We start from the raw sequence: 18,581 nt of genomic DNA on the forward strand, positions 1-18,581 counted from the left end.
GCCCCCAGACCCTACAACCCCTGACCCCCAGCCCCACGCTCCCCCCCCCTCCCCAGCGCCCCCGGGCGTTGCGGGGCCGGCCCGACCCGGTGCCCCCTTTGCCCGGGGGTCGCGCAGCGGGTCCCCAGCCGCCGGTGCCAGTGCCGAGGCCACGGGGCCGGTTATGCAACGCCCGGCAGCGGGGGGGTGGGGGGGGGGCGGGACACGGGGACCGGGGGCACGGCCGGGGCTGGGGCCGGGGTTGCCCCGCTCCGGTTAGTGCCGGGGAGCGGAGCGGGGGCACCGCAGTGGGTAGGGGGGTGAAGAAGGTGGGCACTAGGACCCGGGCCCCCCATTAAAGGGCCACTGGGCGGGGCGTCCACGAGCCACGCCCACTTCGCGCCTTTCCCCGCCCCCTGGAGGCGTGGCTTGGGCTCCCGCCCGCGGGGCTCCTCCAATCGCAGCGCTCCTCCCCTTCGAATTCGAACGGAGGGGGCGTGGCTACGCGGCGCCCAGTCAGCGCCCGCGGTTTGGCCCGAGGGGCGGGGCCGCGCGGCAGCGTCTCCCCGCGTTGCTAGGCGACGGGGGATGTCCCGCCCCCCGCCTCCCCCCCCCCCCCCCCCGCGCCGCGCGCTGCTTCCCGCCGAGGCGAGCTGGGGGGGGGGGGGGCGGCAATTTGGGGGGGGGGCCCGGCGGGGTTCGGTTAGGGGAGGGGGCTCTGAGGGGAGGCGGGGAGCCGTTAGCTTGGGGGAGGGGGCAGGCGGGCAGTTTGGGGGGCAAACGGTTAACGTGGGGGGGCACGCGGTTAATTTAGGGGTAAGCAATTAGCGTGGGGGCGGCCCGGGGCCGGGGGGGCTCCTGGGGGGGTTGGTCTGGGGAAGAGGAGGCTCAGGGCAGAGCTCGCTGCTCTCTGCAGCCACCTGAGGGGGAGGTGCGGGGAGCTGGGGGTCGGCCTCGTCTCGCAGGTAACTGTGACAGGGCCAGAGGGAACGGCCTCGAGTTGTGCCGGGGGAGGTTCGGGTGGGAAATGAGGAGACATTTCTGCTCAGAAAGAGCGGTCAGGCGTTGGGACGGGTTGCCCAGGGAGGTGGGGGAGTCACCGTCCCTGGGGGTGCTCAAGGAGAGGTCGGGCCCGGTGCTTGGGGACAGGGCTCAGGGGGTGCTGGTGGCAGGGGGCGGTTGGGCCGGGTGATCCTGGAGGGCTCTTCCAACCCTAACGATTCCGTGATCCTCTTCCCGAAGGACCAGCTTTGGCAGCAGTAAAATTCACTCTCTCGGGATTTCAGCACAATGCAACGAGCGTCGCGGCTGAAGAGGGAACTTTCCCTCCTGAGCGCAGAGCCGCCTCCTGGCATCACCTGCTGGCAAAGCGGGAGCCGCCTGGACGACCTCCGGGCACGTAGGTACCCCTCTGCCGGGGCTGCTTGTTAGGTGAGGGGTGCGTTCGAATTTGCTGCTAGGTTTGGATTCACTGGGTGGCACGTACGTACCTGTGGAATTCCAGGAAAAAAAGCTTAGGTTCTTCTGGTGTTCCTTTAGCTTACATCTCTTGCTTGTTGGATCTGGCAACTGTTTGGATGGAACGGGGGTGGAACAGGTCTCGAGTAACGTGGCAGCTTTTAATTCATGGATTTGAGCGGTGCTAGAGTTATATAACTGTGGGTGGTATGTGGAGATTGTTGGATAAATTCAAGTGATTTTGAATGTAATGCTTATGTTTCAATATTCTTTTTTTTAAAAGAAATTTTAGGGGCTGCAGACACACCATATGAGAAAGGAATATTCAACCTGGAGATAGTTGTTCCTGAAAGGTAAGTGAGCAATGACCTCTAGCTGGTGAGGCATTTCAGGTATAATTTGACCGATAGGTTTGATAGAAGGTCTGTCCTTCAGCCTCCTCATGAAGAATGCTGTTGATTATCTTTAAACAAACCCTTCATTTATGGAATGTAATTGTTATTTCTACTGGCTAAATGACTTATTTCATACAGGACATCCTGAGATGTGTGTTAAACAACCTAAAAGCACTTTAACAGGATATCTATGTTTGTCTCAAAGCTTTCTGGAAAGTCGCTCATTCTGAGTAGAAAGCCTCCTAACATGTTTGATTCTTTGTGGAAAGCTGTGCAGGGAAGTGCTAATCAAACACAGCTGAAAGCATCAAAGGCAGGGCACTGCTTGCCCCAAAAATTGTTGGGAAAGAACTTCACTTAGTAAATGGCTGGGAGGAGGAAATAATGGCACTTCTTGGGTGATGAAGCAACCGGAGTACGAATATAAAAATAACTTCTTGTTTCTTAACGCTTATCTCTTAAAGATACCCATTTGAGCCCCCAAAGATTCGCTTTCTGACCCCTATCTATCATCCTAACATTGACTCTGCTGGAAGGATTTGCCTGGACGTTCTTAAGTTACCACCAAAGGTAAGGTAGCACTGCTCGGGCATGGGTAAGTGAGCCTGAGGAGAATAATGAACTCCTTATCTTTTTCTTGTAAAAGCCTTATTGAATGTCTGGTTGCTGCTGACTTATTTACACAGGAGCACAGCAGTAGAGTTTTTGTGTGGCCTCTCCTTTGTTTAGAGACTAGAACGTGACCTTCTTTGTTCAGTATAAGCTTCCAAGGCTTTAAGGATTGGAGTCAAAAGGCAGTAGGCAGCCCTGTGAAAGTGGGCTACCCAGCACTGACCCAGCAGAGGTGTGTGGGATGCAGCCTTTGGTTGTCAGCCAGGCTTCCTCAGAGGGGCTGCAACCTGTGTGTGAGAATGCATCGGGTGTTTTGCATGTGGATCTGAACGCTCTAAGTCCTGAGCTTTTTCTAGGCTGCCTGCGTGTAGGTTTCTTTAGCTGCTTCCCTCGCCCTCGTCCCTTGCAGGGCGCATGGAGGCCTTCCCTGAACATCTCCACGCTGCTCACCTCCATACAGCTGCTGATGGCGGAGCCCAACCCTGACGACCCTCTCATGGCAGACATAGTACGTGAGCTCCTCTTGTGGCCGTGGGCACAGGCTGGGGTGGAACAGAGCATTAGATTCAGGCTGTGCTTCCACTCCACTCCCAGAATTAACGCGCTGGGGGATTACAGAGCAGTACAGCTGGGGATCAGGCCTGGGGCATGGCGGTGTTTCTCTGGAGCAGCTGGGGCATGCTGTACGGGCTTTTTGGCAGCAGTGGAAAAGAGATGGAGAAGGTCTTGTCTTCAGGCCTCCCCGTACAAACAGCAGTGTGTGTTCTTCAAGCAAAATGAGTTTATGCTTTATGCCACATCCCTGTAGCAAGTTGGGTCTGGTTTGAGGAGTCCTAACGCCAGGACTCCTGGAGGAGTTAACAAACCCCTAGTGTTTAGTCTCAGCTTCTCAGTGTTAATATTAAATCAGATCTGTCTTTCTCATTACACTTAGTCCTCAGAGTACAAGTACAATAAGCAACTGTTCTTGATAAATGCCAAGGAGTGGACTGAGAAATATGCAAGCCAGCAAAAGAGGGTAAGAAATGTGCTCTCTTCTTTCAGTTGTGTAGCTTGGTTTTTGTGAGCAGTCCTTCTTGTCTCAATTTGCCTTTCACGATTACTTGGCAAGGCTGTTCTTGGTAGCTTGCTTTCTTTCCTCCCCTTTTTTTTCTGTCTTGGAAGTCTATTTAATTATAATTTCTTTATTAGATTCACTTTGTAATATCTGCTGTAATTAGTGAAAATATCAGCCCTGAAGTCTGTGGGTGGTGGAGCGGGAAGGTGGAGTCTCACTTCCCCCCCTTGCTCTCTGCTGGGAGGGATCCTTGCTTATGACTGGTGCAGCCATCGATTAGAGAAGGGTGGCGTTTGTACAATGTCGTCTTTGTATTAGTCTTTCAGGAAGTTTGAGTAACCAAAGGCAGCGCTCTCTTTTTCTGTGTGATGTTCCCAACAAGCTGAGAGTAGCTGAGGTGCAGCACCTGTAAGCACAGCAGGTGGAGCTGCTGCCTTTGGCCACTGAGAGGGGAAGCGGTGTTTCTGTTCCCCAGACCTGCCAGCTGGGGTTTCTGTCTCCCTGGGAGATCCCAGTCCTCTGACAGGTATTTGGACGACCACAACTTAAAGGCAGACAGCTTGTGTGGAGGAAAAACTATCGCTCCTTCAAAGTCAATGATGTGTTCGGTCACAAATAATTGCATTGTTTCTCAAGCAGCATGAAGGATGAGTAAAACTGATTAAAAAAATAATAATAATCTGGGATTCTGCTGCCCCGTTTCTGCCTCAGCTCTGTTCCTACCAAACTCCACGTTCTGCCATGGTTGTGCCTTATGCTCAGCAAAGCCAGTTGTCCATCTTCTGCACGTGTTCTCTGGCACTGACTGGTCTCCCAAACCCTTGGTGGAGCATTTTTCTGCCATCCCATTTCCTGTCTTCCTGCCTCTGGTCTGCACCCTGACCTGTCTCACAGATGAGATGCGTAAAAAGAAATTGCATTTAAGCAGATTAAACCTGTTCCAAAAATCAGTTATGTTTTGGGCCATCTCCCTTACCTGGCTCCATGGAGAGCTCATGCACGCTTATGCGTGTGTGTGGCGCTTCTGGGTACAGTCGTTATTCTGTTCTCCTGCCACTCCCCTCTTCACACAGTTTCCAGCAACAGGAACAGGACAGCTGAGGGTCAGCGTATAAAAGCAGGGAGCACAGTCAGTTCTGATACACTCGGAGGGCAGGGCGTTCCAAGGTGTGTACGTGTTTACGCACACACAGGGCTGGGAGCACACAACAGCGCTAATAGCTTATACAACTGAATTATTCACAGCTGTTACTTTTATTTCTTGTGTAATCACAGGCTTCCAAGGCTTTAGAAGAGAAAACAAACCAGAGTGAAACAAGTACCACCAGTGAATCTATCATGCTGAAAAGAAAAGGGAGTAATATCACCAAGAAGGAGAAGAAATCTCGCCTGGAGTCTTAAGTGATTTTTGTTCCTGGTGTGGCTGTCAATTTTGTTTTCGCTGTCCTTTTTTCTTTACACAGGTATAGCTAAATATTTTAATATTAATAGTAGCAGGCTTTGTTTTTCTATTTCCTAGGTGCTTTTCTGTCAGAAGTTCTATTTTATAAATAAAATATAAAGCTTTTATTTACTTTTTTTTTCCCTGAGGCTTACATTTTGTTTGGGGGTTTCAGAGTACTCTGAAGAAAAGGACAGTTGGAAGTACCAGTGCTGCTTCTGACTACCAGCTTTCTCTCAAAGGAATGCAAACAGCACTAAAGACTGTTTCTATTCCAGTGTCCTTGCCTCAAAATGTACGGTGAACAAAAGCTGAGCAACAGACACTATAACTAGTTTGCAGTGTTAAACTGTGGAAATCCTTCTCTAGTGAAGGCTTCCTTTGCCTTGTAAAATAAAGGTTACTAAAGGATACCTCAGTAATTTAAGTTCTAAACTTCTACGTCTTATAAGTGTGTCTCTTTAGAGCAGCATGCTGCATTCCAGTTACAGCTTACACCATTTAACACGAGCTGGGTTGTGGAACGAGTCTAGGTGCTGTTTTGTCTCCAGGGGCTGGATAGCGAAAAGCGCCCGCTGAGTGCTGAGGGTGGAGAAAACCCAAAAGGGGACTCAGAGGTGTGGGAGGGGGCAGGATGTGGAAGAAAGGCGTGTGTGGGACAGGGCAGTGAGGCTGCAAGCATTGAGAGGAAGGAGGACTCTGCTATGCTGACCCACATGGTAACTTCTGGTGGTACAGCAGATGAGAAGATGTTGGGGACAGGACCTCACGTCATCACAGCTATTTTATTGGCAGATTGCAGCATGGCCAAGTCCGAAGCTCAGGCTCCTGCTCTGCGTGTTTGGGTGTAAAGAATTTGACCTGTGTCCTGTCCCTGCTCCAGGACAAGTGAGCCAGCTCATTCTTATTTGCCTCCTGGAGCGGACACAGGACTCAGCGAAGCTCCTGAACTATAGAGCTGGGCTGTGATATGCAATAAAATGGAGCATCCTTGCCTGCTGCTGTTTCCAAAGCCCTTGGCTCATCTCTGCTGCACTGGCGGTGGCCAGGAACACTGCTCCCAGTGGCCTGCTCAGTCGAAGTTGTAGTAAAGGCAAAAGGCAAAGAACATGGCAAAGATCTGAAACGAAAGGAGACGGAGCAGGTTAACTCCCTGCCGCAGCAGCGCCTGGGTGGGATCTGAGTGCCTGGGCAGTAAAGGGTTCGGTGTCCTGCTCCCGGTCCAGCCAGGCACCAGGGGCTGCCCCGTGCTGCACGGAGGAATGCTGAGCAGCGCTCCTCCTCTCCTGGGCATGCAGGAGCAAAATAAACCTCGCTCCCTCAACCCATCTCATTCGCAGCGGGTGGGAGGTTGGCTTTGCACCCCTGAGACAGACCTGCTCAGAGTGCAACTTTCTGGGTGTAATCATGACAACCAGGGGCCAGGGGGGGCATTCTGAGCCTGCCTGTGGTCCCTTCACACACAAAGCCCCATCCCCTTCCCTCCCGGCAAAAAGAGCACCCGTGTGGGGTGACCTGCTGCCTGCCTTGTGCCCCCCCAGCCCCCACGCCGTACCTCGATGCCCAGCACGGCCAAGCTGCACGTCCCGGGGACGGAGATGTAATTCTGCAAGGTCCTGCCGAAGGTGGGGAAGCAGCCCTGGGTGGGAGGGGAGATGTTGGAGGCATCCCTCGGGCTTCACTGCAGGGAGCTCAAAGGAAGACCAAGGGCTGGGGAGGTTGGGACGGGTCGGGGGCACCGTGGTGGGGCAGGGTGAGCGGTGGGTTAGGGGGGGTACCACTGTGCGGAACCACGGTACAGCAGTGCCTCGGGTCCTGTCCCCGCTTCAGTGCTCGGGGCAGAGGGTGCTGTTCCCCATAGGCAAGAGCCTGAGACGTGCTGGGGACACGGCAGGGACGTGGCAGGGCCTGGCAGCGCAGGGCAGGTGCCCGTGCAGCCCTACCTGCTCGTGGATGTAGCCAGGGCTCCTCTCCCGGCACTGCTCCCAGCCCAGCAGCTCGCCTGCCTGCAGGAGCCCGTCCCGGGCACAGCACGCCCGCGGCCAGGGCGTCCCCGGATGCAGCTCCTGGAACCGGGAGCCATTCCCAAAGTCTTCAGGCCCTAAAACGCCACAGCAGGAGAACTGAAATGGAAAGGGAACGCCATCAACGTGCTGTCAAAATGCAGGGACTTTGCTTGGGGAAGCAATAGAGGGAGGGGAACAGCTCAGCATGCTGCCCGCAGTCTGACTGGGGTCCATGAGAACTCCCCCTGTGGTCACGGTCACGCTGAGCAGGGCCCATGGGTGCTCCACGTCCCAGCAGGAGCTTCCCCGCTCACCATGACCATGAGGGTGTTCCAGGCCACAGAGAAGACCTCGGCGTCCTCATCCCCACGGTAGTTCCTCTGCAGCTCAGACAGGAAGAGCTCTGGCCGGATCTGTGGGGTCAGCGCCACCCGTGAGCATCCCAGGACCGGTCCCAGGCACGGAGTCACCGCACGCCCACCATCAACCACCCAGTGCCACCAGCTCACGGGGGCAGAGGGACACAGCCCCTCCGCGTAGTAGGGCCAGCTGGGCTCAGGCTTGCCCAGCGTGCTGGTGATGAAGGTGAGGGTGAGGAGGACGACCCTGCACCGTCCCAGTCCCCAGCTGGTTGCTGAGGGACCCAGGGCATGATGGAGGGAGGAGAGCGGCTGGGCGCTGCGGCAGGGCGCAGGGACAATACCTGCTTCCAGTGCACCAGGAAGAGCACAGCCCCGACCAGCTGTGTGACAAAGACGAGGCTGACGAGGACGAAGAACTGGAAGGCAGCAGGACGGAGGAGTCAGAGGGCAGCCTGAGTCCGTGTGCAGCTCGCTCCTGCTCCTCCCTCCCCTGCAGCTCTCCCTGCCCGTGCACAGCCCTGGGATGGGGGGACAGGGGGGATCCAGGAGACAAGCATGCAGTTCTCGGGGACGGGCACGACATCTCCGAGCACCGCAGCTGCCAGGCAGAACATTAAAAACAAGCACTGCCTGCCAGGGTCTGGGGATGCCAAAGAAATTGTCGTGCCCGTGCTCAGAAAGGGGTTTCTAGCTCTCGCCATTGAGGGAAGAGGCTCAGAAAGGCCCTGTGGGACAAGCCACTGGCTTCAGAGAGAAAAGATCCCACCCAGTGCTTTATTAAATCCTCTGGCCTTTAAATTCAAAGTCTCACAATGTGGGGACTGGATTGGGGTGTGTGTTGAGGGCTGACAGGGCCAGGATGGGTCTTGTGGCTCCTCTGGGGACACCCCGCATCCCACAGCCCTGCATCCCCCAGCTCTTCCCACCTCTCCCCTCACTCACCACCAGCAGCAGGAGCCGGCTCCGGCGCAGGGCCCCGCAGCACCCCAGGAAGCCCAGCAGCGAGAGGGCAATGCCCACGGCCAGCAGCAGGTAGGCGCCGGCGTTCAGCACAGGCTTGGTGGCCACGATGTCCTGGAAACCAGCCGGGTCCACGGCCACCCAGAGCCCGACGCCCACCAGGCACGTCCCCCCGGCCTGCGGGACACACCGCGGTCACAGGGCACGGCGACCAGCCCCGGGCACCTCACGGGGACTGAGGATGCTCCAAGCCCTGCTGGGGTCCCATCCCTCGGAGCGGTGCCACCCCTCCCCGGAGCCTGTCGGTGACCACAGCCTCACATCGCGGGTGGGACCGGCCGGTTCCCCTGCTCCCCTCCATCCCGCCGGGCCCGGGGGGACTCACAAACACCAGCACGTTGAAGATGAACATCAGGTACTTCACGCAGCTCAAGACGCCCATGGGGACGCCGAGGGGACGGGGCTCTGCAGGCAGGCGGCGGCAGGACGGCAGCGTTTGTCCCTGCAGAGGGGGGAGCTGAGCCCTGGCCCCAGCCAGCCCCGACCTGTCCCGCACCCCGGTTGCAGTGGGACACGGGGAGGTCCAGCACACGGCCACAGAAGGGACAGACAGGGACCAGTGCTGAGAGAGGAAACCTGTTCCTGGCAAGTTTCCCCCCACACCCTGCAGATCAGGTCAGGGGAGCGATGGATGGCTCTGCCCGCGGGGCAGCAGCAGCCAAGTGCCGCAAGGAGCTGGGACAGCAACAGCCCTACGCCTGGAGAGGGTTTGCCCTTCCCCAGCTGCTGCGGGGAGCCTGAGGGCCCTCGAGCCCCCATGGGGCTGCAGTGGGTGAGGTCCGGAGCCCAAAAAACCCCAGCCCAGAGCCCCCAGCAGGCTCCCTCGGGCTGCCCCCTGCTCCCCCAAAACGTTTGCGCCCCGCGTCCCCTCCAAAGCCAGCACCACTCACCCCACGGGGACAGCGGTGGCCCCGGCACCTCCAACCAGCCCCAGGACCTGGGGCGGCTCCTTAACACCAGAAAGGTTGGAAAATCCCCCCCGAGCAGCCCCGAGAAACCCCTGCCCAGAGCGGAGCCGTGAATAATTGATGGGGAACAGGAGCCGCCGGCGTGGCGGCGGGCCGAGGGGAGTCTCCGCTCCCGGGCTGCCATTAGCGGGGGTAATTAAACCTGTCCCTGGCCGGCGGGGAAAGACGAGCCGGCCACAACAGCCAGGGGATGACCTCGGGGACAATTAGTGCTGGGGCCGAGCCGCCAGAGGAGCCCTCGACGCCTTTTGGTGCTTGGGGCGGCCGGGGACGGAGGGACAGAGCGACAGGGAGCCTGGGAGCACGGACGGGGCCTGTCCCCGTGCCTGGGCACCCCTCAGGGCTGCGTCGCCGTGGTAGCGGGGCAGCGTTTATGGGATGGTAGGATATATAGAAAGCTATGGAGCGGTAAAGATACAGAATGCCTAAATGTACAAATCTATGATTCCGTGAATTTTCTGTCAATTCCTTCTAGCCCCAGGAGGCCTGAGAGGGCTTAGGGAGGGACGGGGGAGGATGCCACCTTTTCGGTGACACCGTTTGGAAGGAATTGACGCCACCGAGGAGACATTTCTGACACTTCTGACGTTTCTGCTCAGAAAGAGCGGTCGGGCGTTGGGACGGGTGCCCAGGGAGGTGGTGGGGTCACCGTCCCTGGGGGTGTTCAAGGAGAGGTCGGGCCCGGTGCTTGGGGACATGGCTCAGGGGGTGACAGTGGTGACGGGGGGTGCTTGGAGCAGGCGACCCTGCAGGGCCCTTCCAGCCCCAACGCCTCCGCGCCCCCACAAACGGCGTCGCCCTGAGGGGACATCTTCCCCCCCGCCCCCCCACCCGAGGCCTCCCGGGGCCGGCACCGCCCCCGCCCCTCCCGCAGGGGGCAGCCGAGACGCGCCGCCGGGCTAGAGCGCCCCCCTCGCCGCCGGGCGCCTCGCCCAATCGCAGCAGCCGGCGGGGCGGGGCAGGAGCCAGACGGACAGCCTTCTCAACCAATCGTAGCGCGGAAACCGCGCGGCCCCCCGGCGGGGCGGGGCGTCGCTGCCGGAAGCGGCCCGGTCCCTCAGCGTCGCTTCCGGTGCCGCCGCCGCCGCCGCCCTGCGCGGGCTGTCGCGGCCGGTGAGTGCGGGCGGGGGGCGGCGCCGCGGGGCCGGCGGCGTCCGGGCCCTGAGCACGGCCGGAGCCGTCCCGGTGCCCCCGTGACCCCATCCGGTTCTTCCCGGTCCCCCCCCCGGTGCCGCCGGTCTCAGGCCCGGCCCGGCGCCGTTGACTCCGCTCCGTTCCCTCCGCAGCGCGGCGGCACGAGGACGCCGAGGGACCCGCACCGGCCCCCAGGAGCTTCGCCGCCGCCGCCGCCGCCGCCTCCATGGCGTCCCGCAAAGCCGCCGCCGCCGGGCCGGGCACGGGGCTGGCCGCCGCCGCCGGCCGGGAGAGAGTGCACCTGGAGCTGGCCGAGCTGGGGCCGCTGCTGGAGGAGAAGGGGGAGCAGGGAGCCGCCGGCCCGCCCAGCGTAAGCCGCCCTTCCCCGCGGGGACCCCGCCGGGCGCCCACCGGGGGCAGCCCCAGGCCCGGCGGGGCGTTCGCCCCTCGTCCCGTGAGCGGCTCGGGGGGCGCGGGGCGCCGCGGGGCGCCGCAGGGAGCTTTGTCACCCGGAGGCTGCCCGGGCTGTGCCCCGGGGTGCCCAGGAGCTGCCCTCGCCCTTTGGTTCGGTGGCGCTTGGGGCTGGGAATCGCAGCCCCGAAAGGCGGAGGGAGAGGGGGACCAGGACCGGGACTGGGCCGGGCCGGGCGGCGTGTCCCGGCGGCCTGACCCGGCTGGGCCCAGGGGCTCTGGGTCGTAAGGATGAAAATCCCCCGCGGTAATCCCGCCTTTAAACGAGGGTAAAGCGGGGATTAGGCTGCTCGAGACGGCCGAGGCAGGGCGGCGTTGCGTAAGCGGCGGTGACCGGTGGGTCCTGCCCGGCCCCCCGGGAGCGGACAAAGCCCCCTCGGGTGCTCGCAGAAAGGACTCGCTGCTCTCCGCGCGCCCGCGGCAGGAGTGGTTCCCTCCCGGCGTTTCTCCCCCTAGGCCGAGGACCCGCCGTGCCCGGCGGCCCGCGAGGAAGAGGAGGAGGTGGTTCGTGTGCTGACTCTGCCCCTGCAGGCTCACCACGCCATGGAGAAGATGGAAGAGTTCGTGTATAAGGTACGGGAGCTGCCGGGGACCCTGGTGGGCAGCTGGGGCTGCCCCCAGCCCCGTTGGGCCGGCAGCGACCTCAGGAGCACCCCCGGTGTCTCCGGCTGGGACCGGGATCACAAATCCTGTCGCTGGCTTTGCCGGATGCCTCCGCCCCGCCCCGGGCAGAGCGGTGCCTGTGCCCGTGGTCGCTGCGTTTCGGCGAGCGGCGGCAAACGGCTGAAGCTCGGCACGGCTCTGTGCCAGCCGGGCTCCCTTTTCCCTGAGCAGGGCGGGAGGGAATTCCCTGCTGCAGAGAGCAGCCGCCAACCTCGGGGCGCCAAAGGGTTAAAGGCGGGGGTGGGAACCGTCCCGGGGACATGGGGAGCCGCTGCAGGATGCGGGTGGCGGAAGGGATCCCCAGGGGTGCCGGGTGTTGCGAAGGCCCAGCTTCCTCTCCCGGGGGAGAGCGACAGGGCCTCGGCAGCCGGGGCTGCGGGGGAGGCTCGCCGGCTCGCTCCGCACACGCCTCGAGCTCCCGGGGCGAGTAAAGGCGACAGAGGCGCCCCGTGGGGCTGTCGGTGCCAGCGCAGGTCGGTGCGTTGCAGGTGTGGGAAGGGCGCTGGCGCGTGATCCCCTACGACGTGCTGCCCGACTGGCTGAAGGACAACGATTACCTCCTGCACGGGCACCGGCCCCCGATGCCGTCCTTCCGAGCCTGCTTCAAGAGCATCTTCCGGATACACACCGAGACGGGCAACATCTGGACGCACCTCCTGGGTGACTGGGGCAGCCCCGGGGCTGCGCGGCGCTTCCACGGGGCTGGAGCCGTGCTCGGCCCTAACGCGTGCACCGCGGGGTGGCCTTCTGGGGGGGGCAGGCTGGCGTGCGGGCCTTGGGGCTTGCTCCGTGTTCTCTCCGTGCCCGGGGCCTCCGGTTTAGGCTCACGTACCCCTGCCCGGTCCCGCGCACGCAGGCTGTGAGGTTTCCTGGAGCTGAGGGCGAAGGGAGGACGGGGCGCTGCCTTTCACCGGGGCCACGGCCTGAGCGTGGTGGCTTTGTCCATGGTCAGCGGGGGCCGACGACTGCATCGGGTGGCCTCCGGCTGCGGGAGGGGCCCGGCCTGCACGGGGACTCAGAGGTCCGAGGCCTTTGGGTTGTGTCTGGGCTGCTGCTGCTGCGTGGCGGCTCTGCCGGAGCTCTGCAAGCGAGCTGCCCTGCTCCTGGGACGGAGAAACGCCTCCTGGGCAGGACAACGTCCCAAAAACCTTTCCCCAGGAACCCCAGGACGGGTCCAGGTTCTGCCTCGCAGAGCGCAGCCAGGCCCGCGATCCCCCCGCACAAACAGGGCGCAGCGTCTGCGAGGGAGGAACCCCCAGAACACCCTGAGTGTGGGGAGGGTCCGGTCCCGCCCCGTGTCCCTTGTGGGGACCCCGTGCAGGGCGTTCGGGGTCACCCTGCTCCCGCCTGACGTTCGGCGTCTTTCCCGCAGGTTTTGTGTTGTTCCTCTGCTTGGGGATCCTGACCATGCTGCGGCCCAACATGTATTTCATGGCTCCTCTCCAGGAGAAGGTGGTGTTCGGGATGTTCTTCCTCGGCGCCGTGCTGTGCCTCAGCTTCTCCTGGCTTTTCCACACCGTCTACTGTCACTCCGAGAAGGTCTCGCGGACTTTTTCAAAGTGAGTCAGCGTGAGCGGGGTCGTGCGGCCCCGGGGGAGGTTTTCACTTCTCCCAGCGCTTCCTCGTGGGAAGGGCTGCGCTCCGAAAGGTTCTGGGGGAAGGGAGCGCTCCCCGGATCCAGCGCGGGGTTCAGGAGCTGGATCCTGGGTGGTCTGCCCTGGGCCTGGGCGCCTTCCATCTGGCAGCTCCGCGGGAGCTGTGGTCTGCGAGGGCAGGGACCTGGGGGCTGCGGCTCTCGAGGGACCCTGTGCCCCTCGGGGCAGCGAGGTGAGGGGTCCCGGTCCCACGGGGCAGCTGCGGGGACCCAGCCGTTTTCGGTTTACCGTGTGTTCTCAGAAAGTTTCCGTTGGATCCGATTTGGATCGAAACCAAATTGAAAGAAGCAAAACAAACGCGGTTCCCGGCAGAGTGGAAACGCTGGGCAGTAGCCAGCGCTTCCCTCTGGGGTCGGTGCTGCTCTCAGAGCTGAGCTCGCGTCAGCCCTCACGGCACGGGGAGGGCAGCAGCGAGGCTTCCAAACGAGGCCTGGCTCGCGCAGGTCTATCAGGGGCGTTTACTCGGGCGTTTTCTTGCCGAGCTCCTTCGCACGAACGCCGGAGCCCCCGCGGGCCGGCGGCTCCAGAACAACCTGTGCTGCAGCGCCCCGCGCAGAAACGTCCCCGTGCAGCGGGGGAGGCTCTCGCACGGCTGCTGCGCTGCTGGGATAATGCGCGCGGCGGCACTCTGGCGATCGAGCGGTTCCTGGGTCGATAGATCGAAAGCACTTTGCAGGGGAGGGTACCGGTGGAATCCGTACGCCCGAGAGCTCGTGCCCGCTGCATCCTGTGGCGGCGGTTGGAGCGCACGGCGTCTCCGGGCCCTTTCTGCCTGTCCAGCACGCGCTCCTGCCAGCTCTGCTCGCGTCCCCAGAAGTCCCAGGTCCTTCCTCCTGCCCCACAGAGTGCTGATGAGGCTCGGACAGCTCCTGCCTGGGCGCAGTTTCACCCCCGGGGCCTTGGCTGCCTCTCCGGCAGCGGTGGCTGCGTTTGGGTGCAGGCAGGGGCTGAGGGGCACCAGGCGCCAAGAGGAGGCGGGAGCGGGGCGGATTCTGGGGCTCACCGGCACGCCTCTCGTTGCTCCCCGGCTGCAGGTTGGATTATTCAGGAATTGCACTGCTGATCATGGGGAGCTTCGTCCCCTGGCTCTATTACTCGTTCTACTGCTCCCCGCAGCCAAGACTCATCTACCTCTCCATCGTCTGCGTCCTGGGCATCTCCGCCATCATCGTGGCTCAGTGGGACCGGTTTGCCACCCCCAAGCACCGGCAGACAAGAGCAGGTAGGAGCGCTCTGTGCTCACCCCAAGCCCCCAGCCCCGGGAGGGAGCTCCGGGGAGGCGCTTTGGGCAGAAGCCGTCGTGTTGTGCTGCGGGCCCTGTGCTAGGGCAGGGCTCCAGGGTACCCCGAGGAGCTCCAAGCATCTGCGGAGTGAATTCCCTCGGAGCCTGCCCTGCTCCGCAGCAGGGAGGTCTCCCTCTGCCTCTTGTTGTGCTGGAGATATGGAGCCTCCGCTGGGCAGGGCCCGGCTGCTGCTCTGAGCTCTTCCTGGCACTCGGCAAGCCTGAGGTTTGGAGCAGGCGTTGTAAAAAAACAGCCCCGTAAGTGGCGGCCGGGCAGCCCGGGGCTGTGCCGCGCGAAGCCGCCTTCTCCGGGAAGCGATTTGGCAGCGTGGAGCTGCAGCTCACCCAGAGAGGCAGAGATTCCCTCCCGTCCCCTGCCTGCTGCGGGCTGGCACCTCCCGCCTCCCTGGAGGCCCCGGGGCGAGGCTGCCTCCCCGCTCACGCCCCGCCAGGCCCCCTCTGAGCCGCTGAGACCGATCCCTCCAGCTTAAAGCAGCCTCGCTGAGCACCAGCGGGCGTGGAGGAACGCCCCCGCCCGTGCTTTTCTTCCCGGGGGGTCCTGCAGCAAAACGCCTCCCCGCTACGTGATGAGGGGGGGACGGTGCCGAGCTGGGGGCTGAGCGGCGCCGCTGCCGCGTGGCCCCCGTCAGCACAGCGTGCTGGGATCCTCGGAAGGGGACAGGGTGCGAGTGCCGGCCCCACCGTTATCCCCCGGCAACGCTGGCCTCCGTGCGGTGGCACAGGTCGCTGCTGCCTGCTCCGGGACAGGGCTGCGCCGCTCCCCCCAGCACGAAACGAGTGCTGGGGGAGCTCCCTCCTGCCGCCAGCGCGAGCCGCGGCCTCTCCCCACGGGCGTCTTGCTGCAGTGCCGTTTGCTTTCTGCCGAGCTGATGAGATGTGAGACCTGAAAATTCCGGCACTGCTGATTAGCACCTTCCTCCCGGGGCTCTGAGCAGCCTCGCTGAATAAATGACTCCGGCGGCGTTGCTCCTGGGAGGGCCGGCGGGGCCACGCTCCTCGCGCTCGTGTGGCCGCGGGGCCGGCGCCGTCCGGAAGGGCCCCCCCGGCTCCGCAGGGCGAGCTCTGCCCAGCAGGCACTGGGGGCCAGCGCTGGTTTTGACTGGGAGGCGGCGGTACGGGTGAGCAGCGTCCTCCCTTTTGCCTCCTCTCCGCCGCAGGCGTCTTCCTGGGGCTGGGGCTGAGCGGCGTGGTGCCCACCATGCACTTCACCATCGCCGAAGGCTTCGTGAAGGCCACCACCGTCGGCCAGATGGGCTGGTTCTTCCTCATGGCCGTGATGTACATCACGGGCGCGGGGCTCTACGCCGCCCGCATTCCCGAGCGCTTCTTCCCGGGCAAGTTCGACATCTGGGTGAGTGGAGCGGGGGCTTCGGGGGCAGCTGGGGAGTGGGATCGAGGGTGGGGATCCTCGGGAACGTGGCTGGGGGTGTCCCGGTGCGCGCTGGCAGCCGGCCCTTAGACGGCTGCTGAAGGCAGGGCAGGGCTAAAGTACGGGGCAGAAAACGCTGCCTGTGAGCAGCGAGGGGGAAAAGCCTGGGACAGTGCTGGGGTGGTGCCCGAGCACGGAGGAGGAGGAGGAGGAGGAGGAGGAAGAGTTCTTCCCGGCACTGCTTTGCCCCCTTCGGGCTGGCTCAGAGGGCTTTCTCGCTTCCCCGCAGTTCCAGTCGCATCAGATCTTCCACGTGCTCGTGGTGGCTGCAGCCTTCGTCCACTTCTACGGGGTGTCGAACCTGCAGGAGTTTCGCTACGGCCTCGAAGGGGGGTGCACAGACAACTCCCTCCTCTGAGAGCGCCTGGTTTTAGTACAAGCTTCCCAAGTGCTTTTTAAACTCTGTCTTTGCTAAAATCAAAGGAAGACTCAAAACTGGGTTGTTTTTAAAGAAAAAAAAAAAAAGAAACATTCTTTAGCAGAGTTCTGTCGACCAAATCCTCACCCCCTTCCCCGTGCGCTTCGGTGGGGCCCTGGCAGCCCCCCCCTGCCGCAGTGTTCCGGCCTCGCCGCCTCCAGGCCGTGTTCTGGCAGCCCCGAGGCCCCCCGCCCTTCCCAGGCGTGCTGATTTCCGAAAGCAGAGGGCGCGGGTGCCCCGCTCCCGGCACGGCCGAGCACCCCCCCTCCCGAGCTCACCGCCGGAGCGAGCTGTCACGCACTACCAGGCCCAGGGCCGGAGATTTTTGCATTACCCCTCGCAGCAGAGCTGCCTTCCTGGGGGCAGCTCTGCGGCCCCCAGCGCTGCTGCCCAGGGCACAGGCACAGATTCACGTAAATTAAGTTTTAATGGTCTTTTTTTTTTTTTTTTTTTCCTTGACAAAATAATGTAAACATAAATGAGAGAATATTTAATATTTAATACTAAGCTTTAAAAAGACTTGCTGCCACCGCAGTGTACTCGGCTCCCTCGCTGTCTGTGGTAGTGAAGGAAGGACAGTGTTTTAGGGGAATGTAGAGCTGCTGTAGCTGATTGAAATAAAACGGTCAATAGTTCAGTGTCGTGCGAGCAGTGTCGGTCTCGTGTTTTTTTTTTTGGGGGTGGCTGTAGCAAAGAACCTGCTCGGGCTGGCGGCTGCTTCTGGGGGGGAGCACCCCCCAGGAGCGCGGCCGCTCACCGGCAGCCAGGGCCAAGCGCCAGGAGCGGCCGCGCCGCGGGACCCTGCCTGCGGTGAGTCAGGACGGCCCCGGCGGAAAGAAAACAGGAAAGTGGGGTGCTGGGGGCAGGAAACCCTTCCCTGGGCACGTGGTGCACTGCGGGGCAGCGGGCCCTGCTGCCCTCCCTCCGTGGGCCCGCCGGGGGGAAGGAGGCGAGCTGTAAGCTCACCCTGCAGGGCAGAGGGCTCTCGGCCGGTCAGCACGGACGCCGCAACCCGGTTAGCGTGCGGGGCGTGAAGGACGGCACCCCAAATCGTGGCTTGCCCTTGGGCAGGAGCGTGCAAGTGACCGTCCAGCGCGGACGGTCACGGGGGATTAGAGGGGAAGAGCTGAGCTGAATAAAGCTCTTCTCGAGCAGCTGAAGCCCATCACCTCACAGGGGGTGAGGGAGGAGTGCCCGCAGGGCCCCCGTGCCACCCGCGGCTCCTGTCCCTGCTGTCCGCCAGCCCCAGCAGCTGGGGGGGGGGGGGGGGCGGCTGCTGCTGCGGGTAGGCGCGTGCGGTGCCCCTGCCTGGGGCTGTCTGGATGGGGCCTGGCTTTGGGGACCACAAAGGCAGGGCCCAGAAGGAGCCCCCAAAGCGGGGGGGCTGCTGGTCCCCTGCCGCAGCTCGGCCTCCAGCAGCTTCCGCGCACCCCGGTGCCCCACGCAGCCAGAGCCAGCCCCCAGACGCTGCTGGGAGCGGCCACCCAGGATGTTTGGGCCGCTGCTTAATTACGGCCCACGAGCAACAGACGCCGCGTGCCCAGCCCCTGAGCAGCCAGGAGAGGCCGGCGGTGCCGTGGGCGCAGGGGACACCCGGCGGCCTCCCTCCTGTGCCCGTGCAGCGCGAGCGAACCCCGTGCAGGCTGCCAGCGCTGCAGCAGCGAGGGCAGCGGCCCCGGCCCCTCCCGGCCCAGCACAGCCCGGAGGGCAGCGCGACAGCGCACGGCTCAGGGCAGAGGACGAAACCCTCGAGCTCTGGAGCCAGGGCGCAGGGCAGAGGCTGGCCCGGCCGCTGGGAGGCACGCGGAGCTGAACAACGCCCGGTGCGCTAATCCCAGGGGGAGCGCAGGAAAACGTCTGGTGACTAACGCAGCTTCGGCTACCCCCGGGAGGCTCCGCGCTGACGATGACCGTAATTTTCCCTCAACTACCAGAGACTTGCCCACTCTTCTGTGGCCGGGGTCTCAGCCGGGAATATTCAGTAACATTCACTTCATTCATTCATTCCCTCCCAGGAATTTTCACTTCAGGAGTGTAAAACTGCACATAGATAACGCTTTTCCTCAAGCTGAAATCTGTGTAGCAACCTAAATCCGAAAGGGGAGAGGATAAATTCCAGATGCATTCACTGGGGACGGCTAATGCCACATCCCAGCAAAGACTCCACAGACATTCACTTCAGTCCATGTCCAAAGGATTACAAGACTCCA

At 62.2% G+C, this 18,581-nt stretch overlaps 3 protein-coding genes across 6 annotated transcripts; 2 read left to right on the forward strand and 1 right to left on the reverse strand.

Annotated features, from left to right (window-relative positions):
* The first annotated feature begins 572 nt into the window (after positions 1 to 572).
* UBE2T (ubiquitin conjugating enzyme E2 T) lies at positions 573 to 5,074 on the forward strand. 3 transcript variants are annotated; one of them, XM_083812772.1, is made up of 7 exons: positions 573 to 627; positions 1,222 to 1,378; positions 1,721 to 1,790; positions 2,297 to 2,402; positions 2,854 to 2,952; positions 3,379 to 3,462; positions 4,777 to 5,074. In XM_083812772.1, exons 2-7 carry the CDS (start codon positions 1,270 to 1,272, stop codon positions 4,900 to 4,902), a joined length of 594 nt encoding a protein of 197 aa, XP_083668898.1. In that variant the 5' UTR covers positions 573 to 627; positions 1,222 to 1,269; the 3' UTR covers positions 4,903 to 5,074. The 3 variants fall into 3 exon arrangements, with proteins under 3 accessions (XP_083668898.1, XP_083668900.1, XP_083668899.1); XM_083812774.1 differs by lacking the exon at positions 573 to 627 and adding an exon at positions 707 to 795; XM_083812773.1 differs by lacking the exon at positions 573 to 627 and adding an exon at positions 823 to 944.
* Positions 5,075 to 5,212: 138 nt separating this feature from the next.
* LOC310887168 (tetraspanin-18-like) lies at positions 5,213 to 10,113 on the reverse strand. Its single transcript, XM_083812771.1, has 7 exons — positions 8,656 to 10,113; positions 8,253 to 8,447; positions 7,652 to 7,726; positions 7,263 to 7,361; positions 6,886 to 7,065; positions 6,498 to 6,581; positions 5,213 to 6,062 (listed from the first exon to the last, which is right to left on the reverse strand). The coding sequence occupies exons 1-7, from the start codon at positions 8,710 to 8,712 to the stop codon at positions 6,015 to 6,017; spliced, it is 738 nt and encodes a 245-aa protein (XP_083668897.1). The 5' UTR covers positions 8,713 to 10,113; the 3' UTR covers positions 5,213 to 6,014.
* A 189-nt stretch (positions 10,114 to 10,302) lies between these two features.
* ADIPOR1 (adiponectin receptor 1) lies at positions 10,303 to 17,016 on the forward strand. Of its 2 annotated transcripts, none has more exons than XM_083813005.1 (8): positions 10,303 to 10,411; positions 10,585 to 10,802; positions 11,360 to 11,476; positions 12,055 to 12,226; positions 12,939 to 13,125; positions 14,256 to 14,443; positions 15,682 to 15,875; positions 16,183 to 17,016. In XM_083813005.1, the coding sequence occupies exons 2-8, from the start codon at positions 10,659 to 10,661 to the stop codon at positions 16,309 to 16,311; spliced, it is 1,131 nt and encodes a 376-aa protein (XP_083669131.1). In that variant the 5' UTR covers positions 10,303 to 10,411; positions 10,585 to 10,658; the 3' UTR covers positions 16,312 to 17,016. The 2 variants fall into 2 exon arrangements, with proteins under 2 accessions (XP_083669131.1, XP_083669132.1); XM_083813006.1 differs by having other exon boundaries at positions 13,013 to 13,125.
* Positions 17,017 to 18,581: the final 1,565 nt, after the last annotated feature.

The sequence above is a fragment of the Anser anser genome (assembly GCF_964211835.1).
Source record: "Anser anser genome assembly, chromosome: 27".
Lineage (NCBI taxonomy): Eukaryota > Metazoa > Chordata > Aves > Anseriformes > Anatidae > Anser > Anser anser.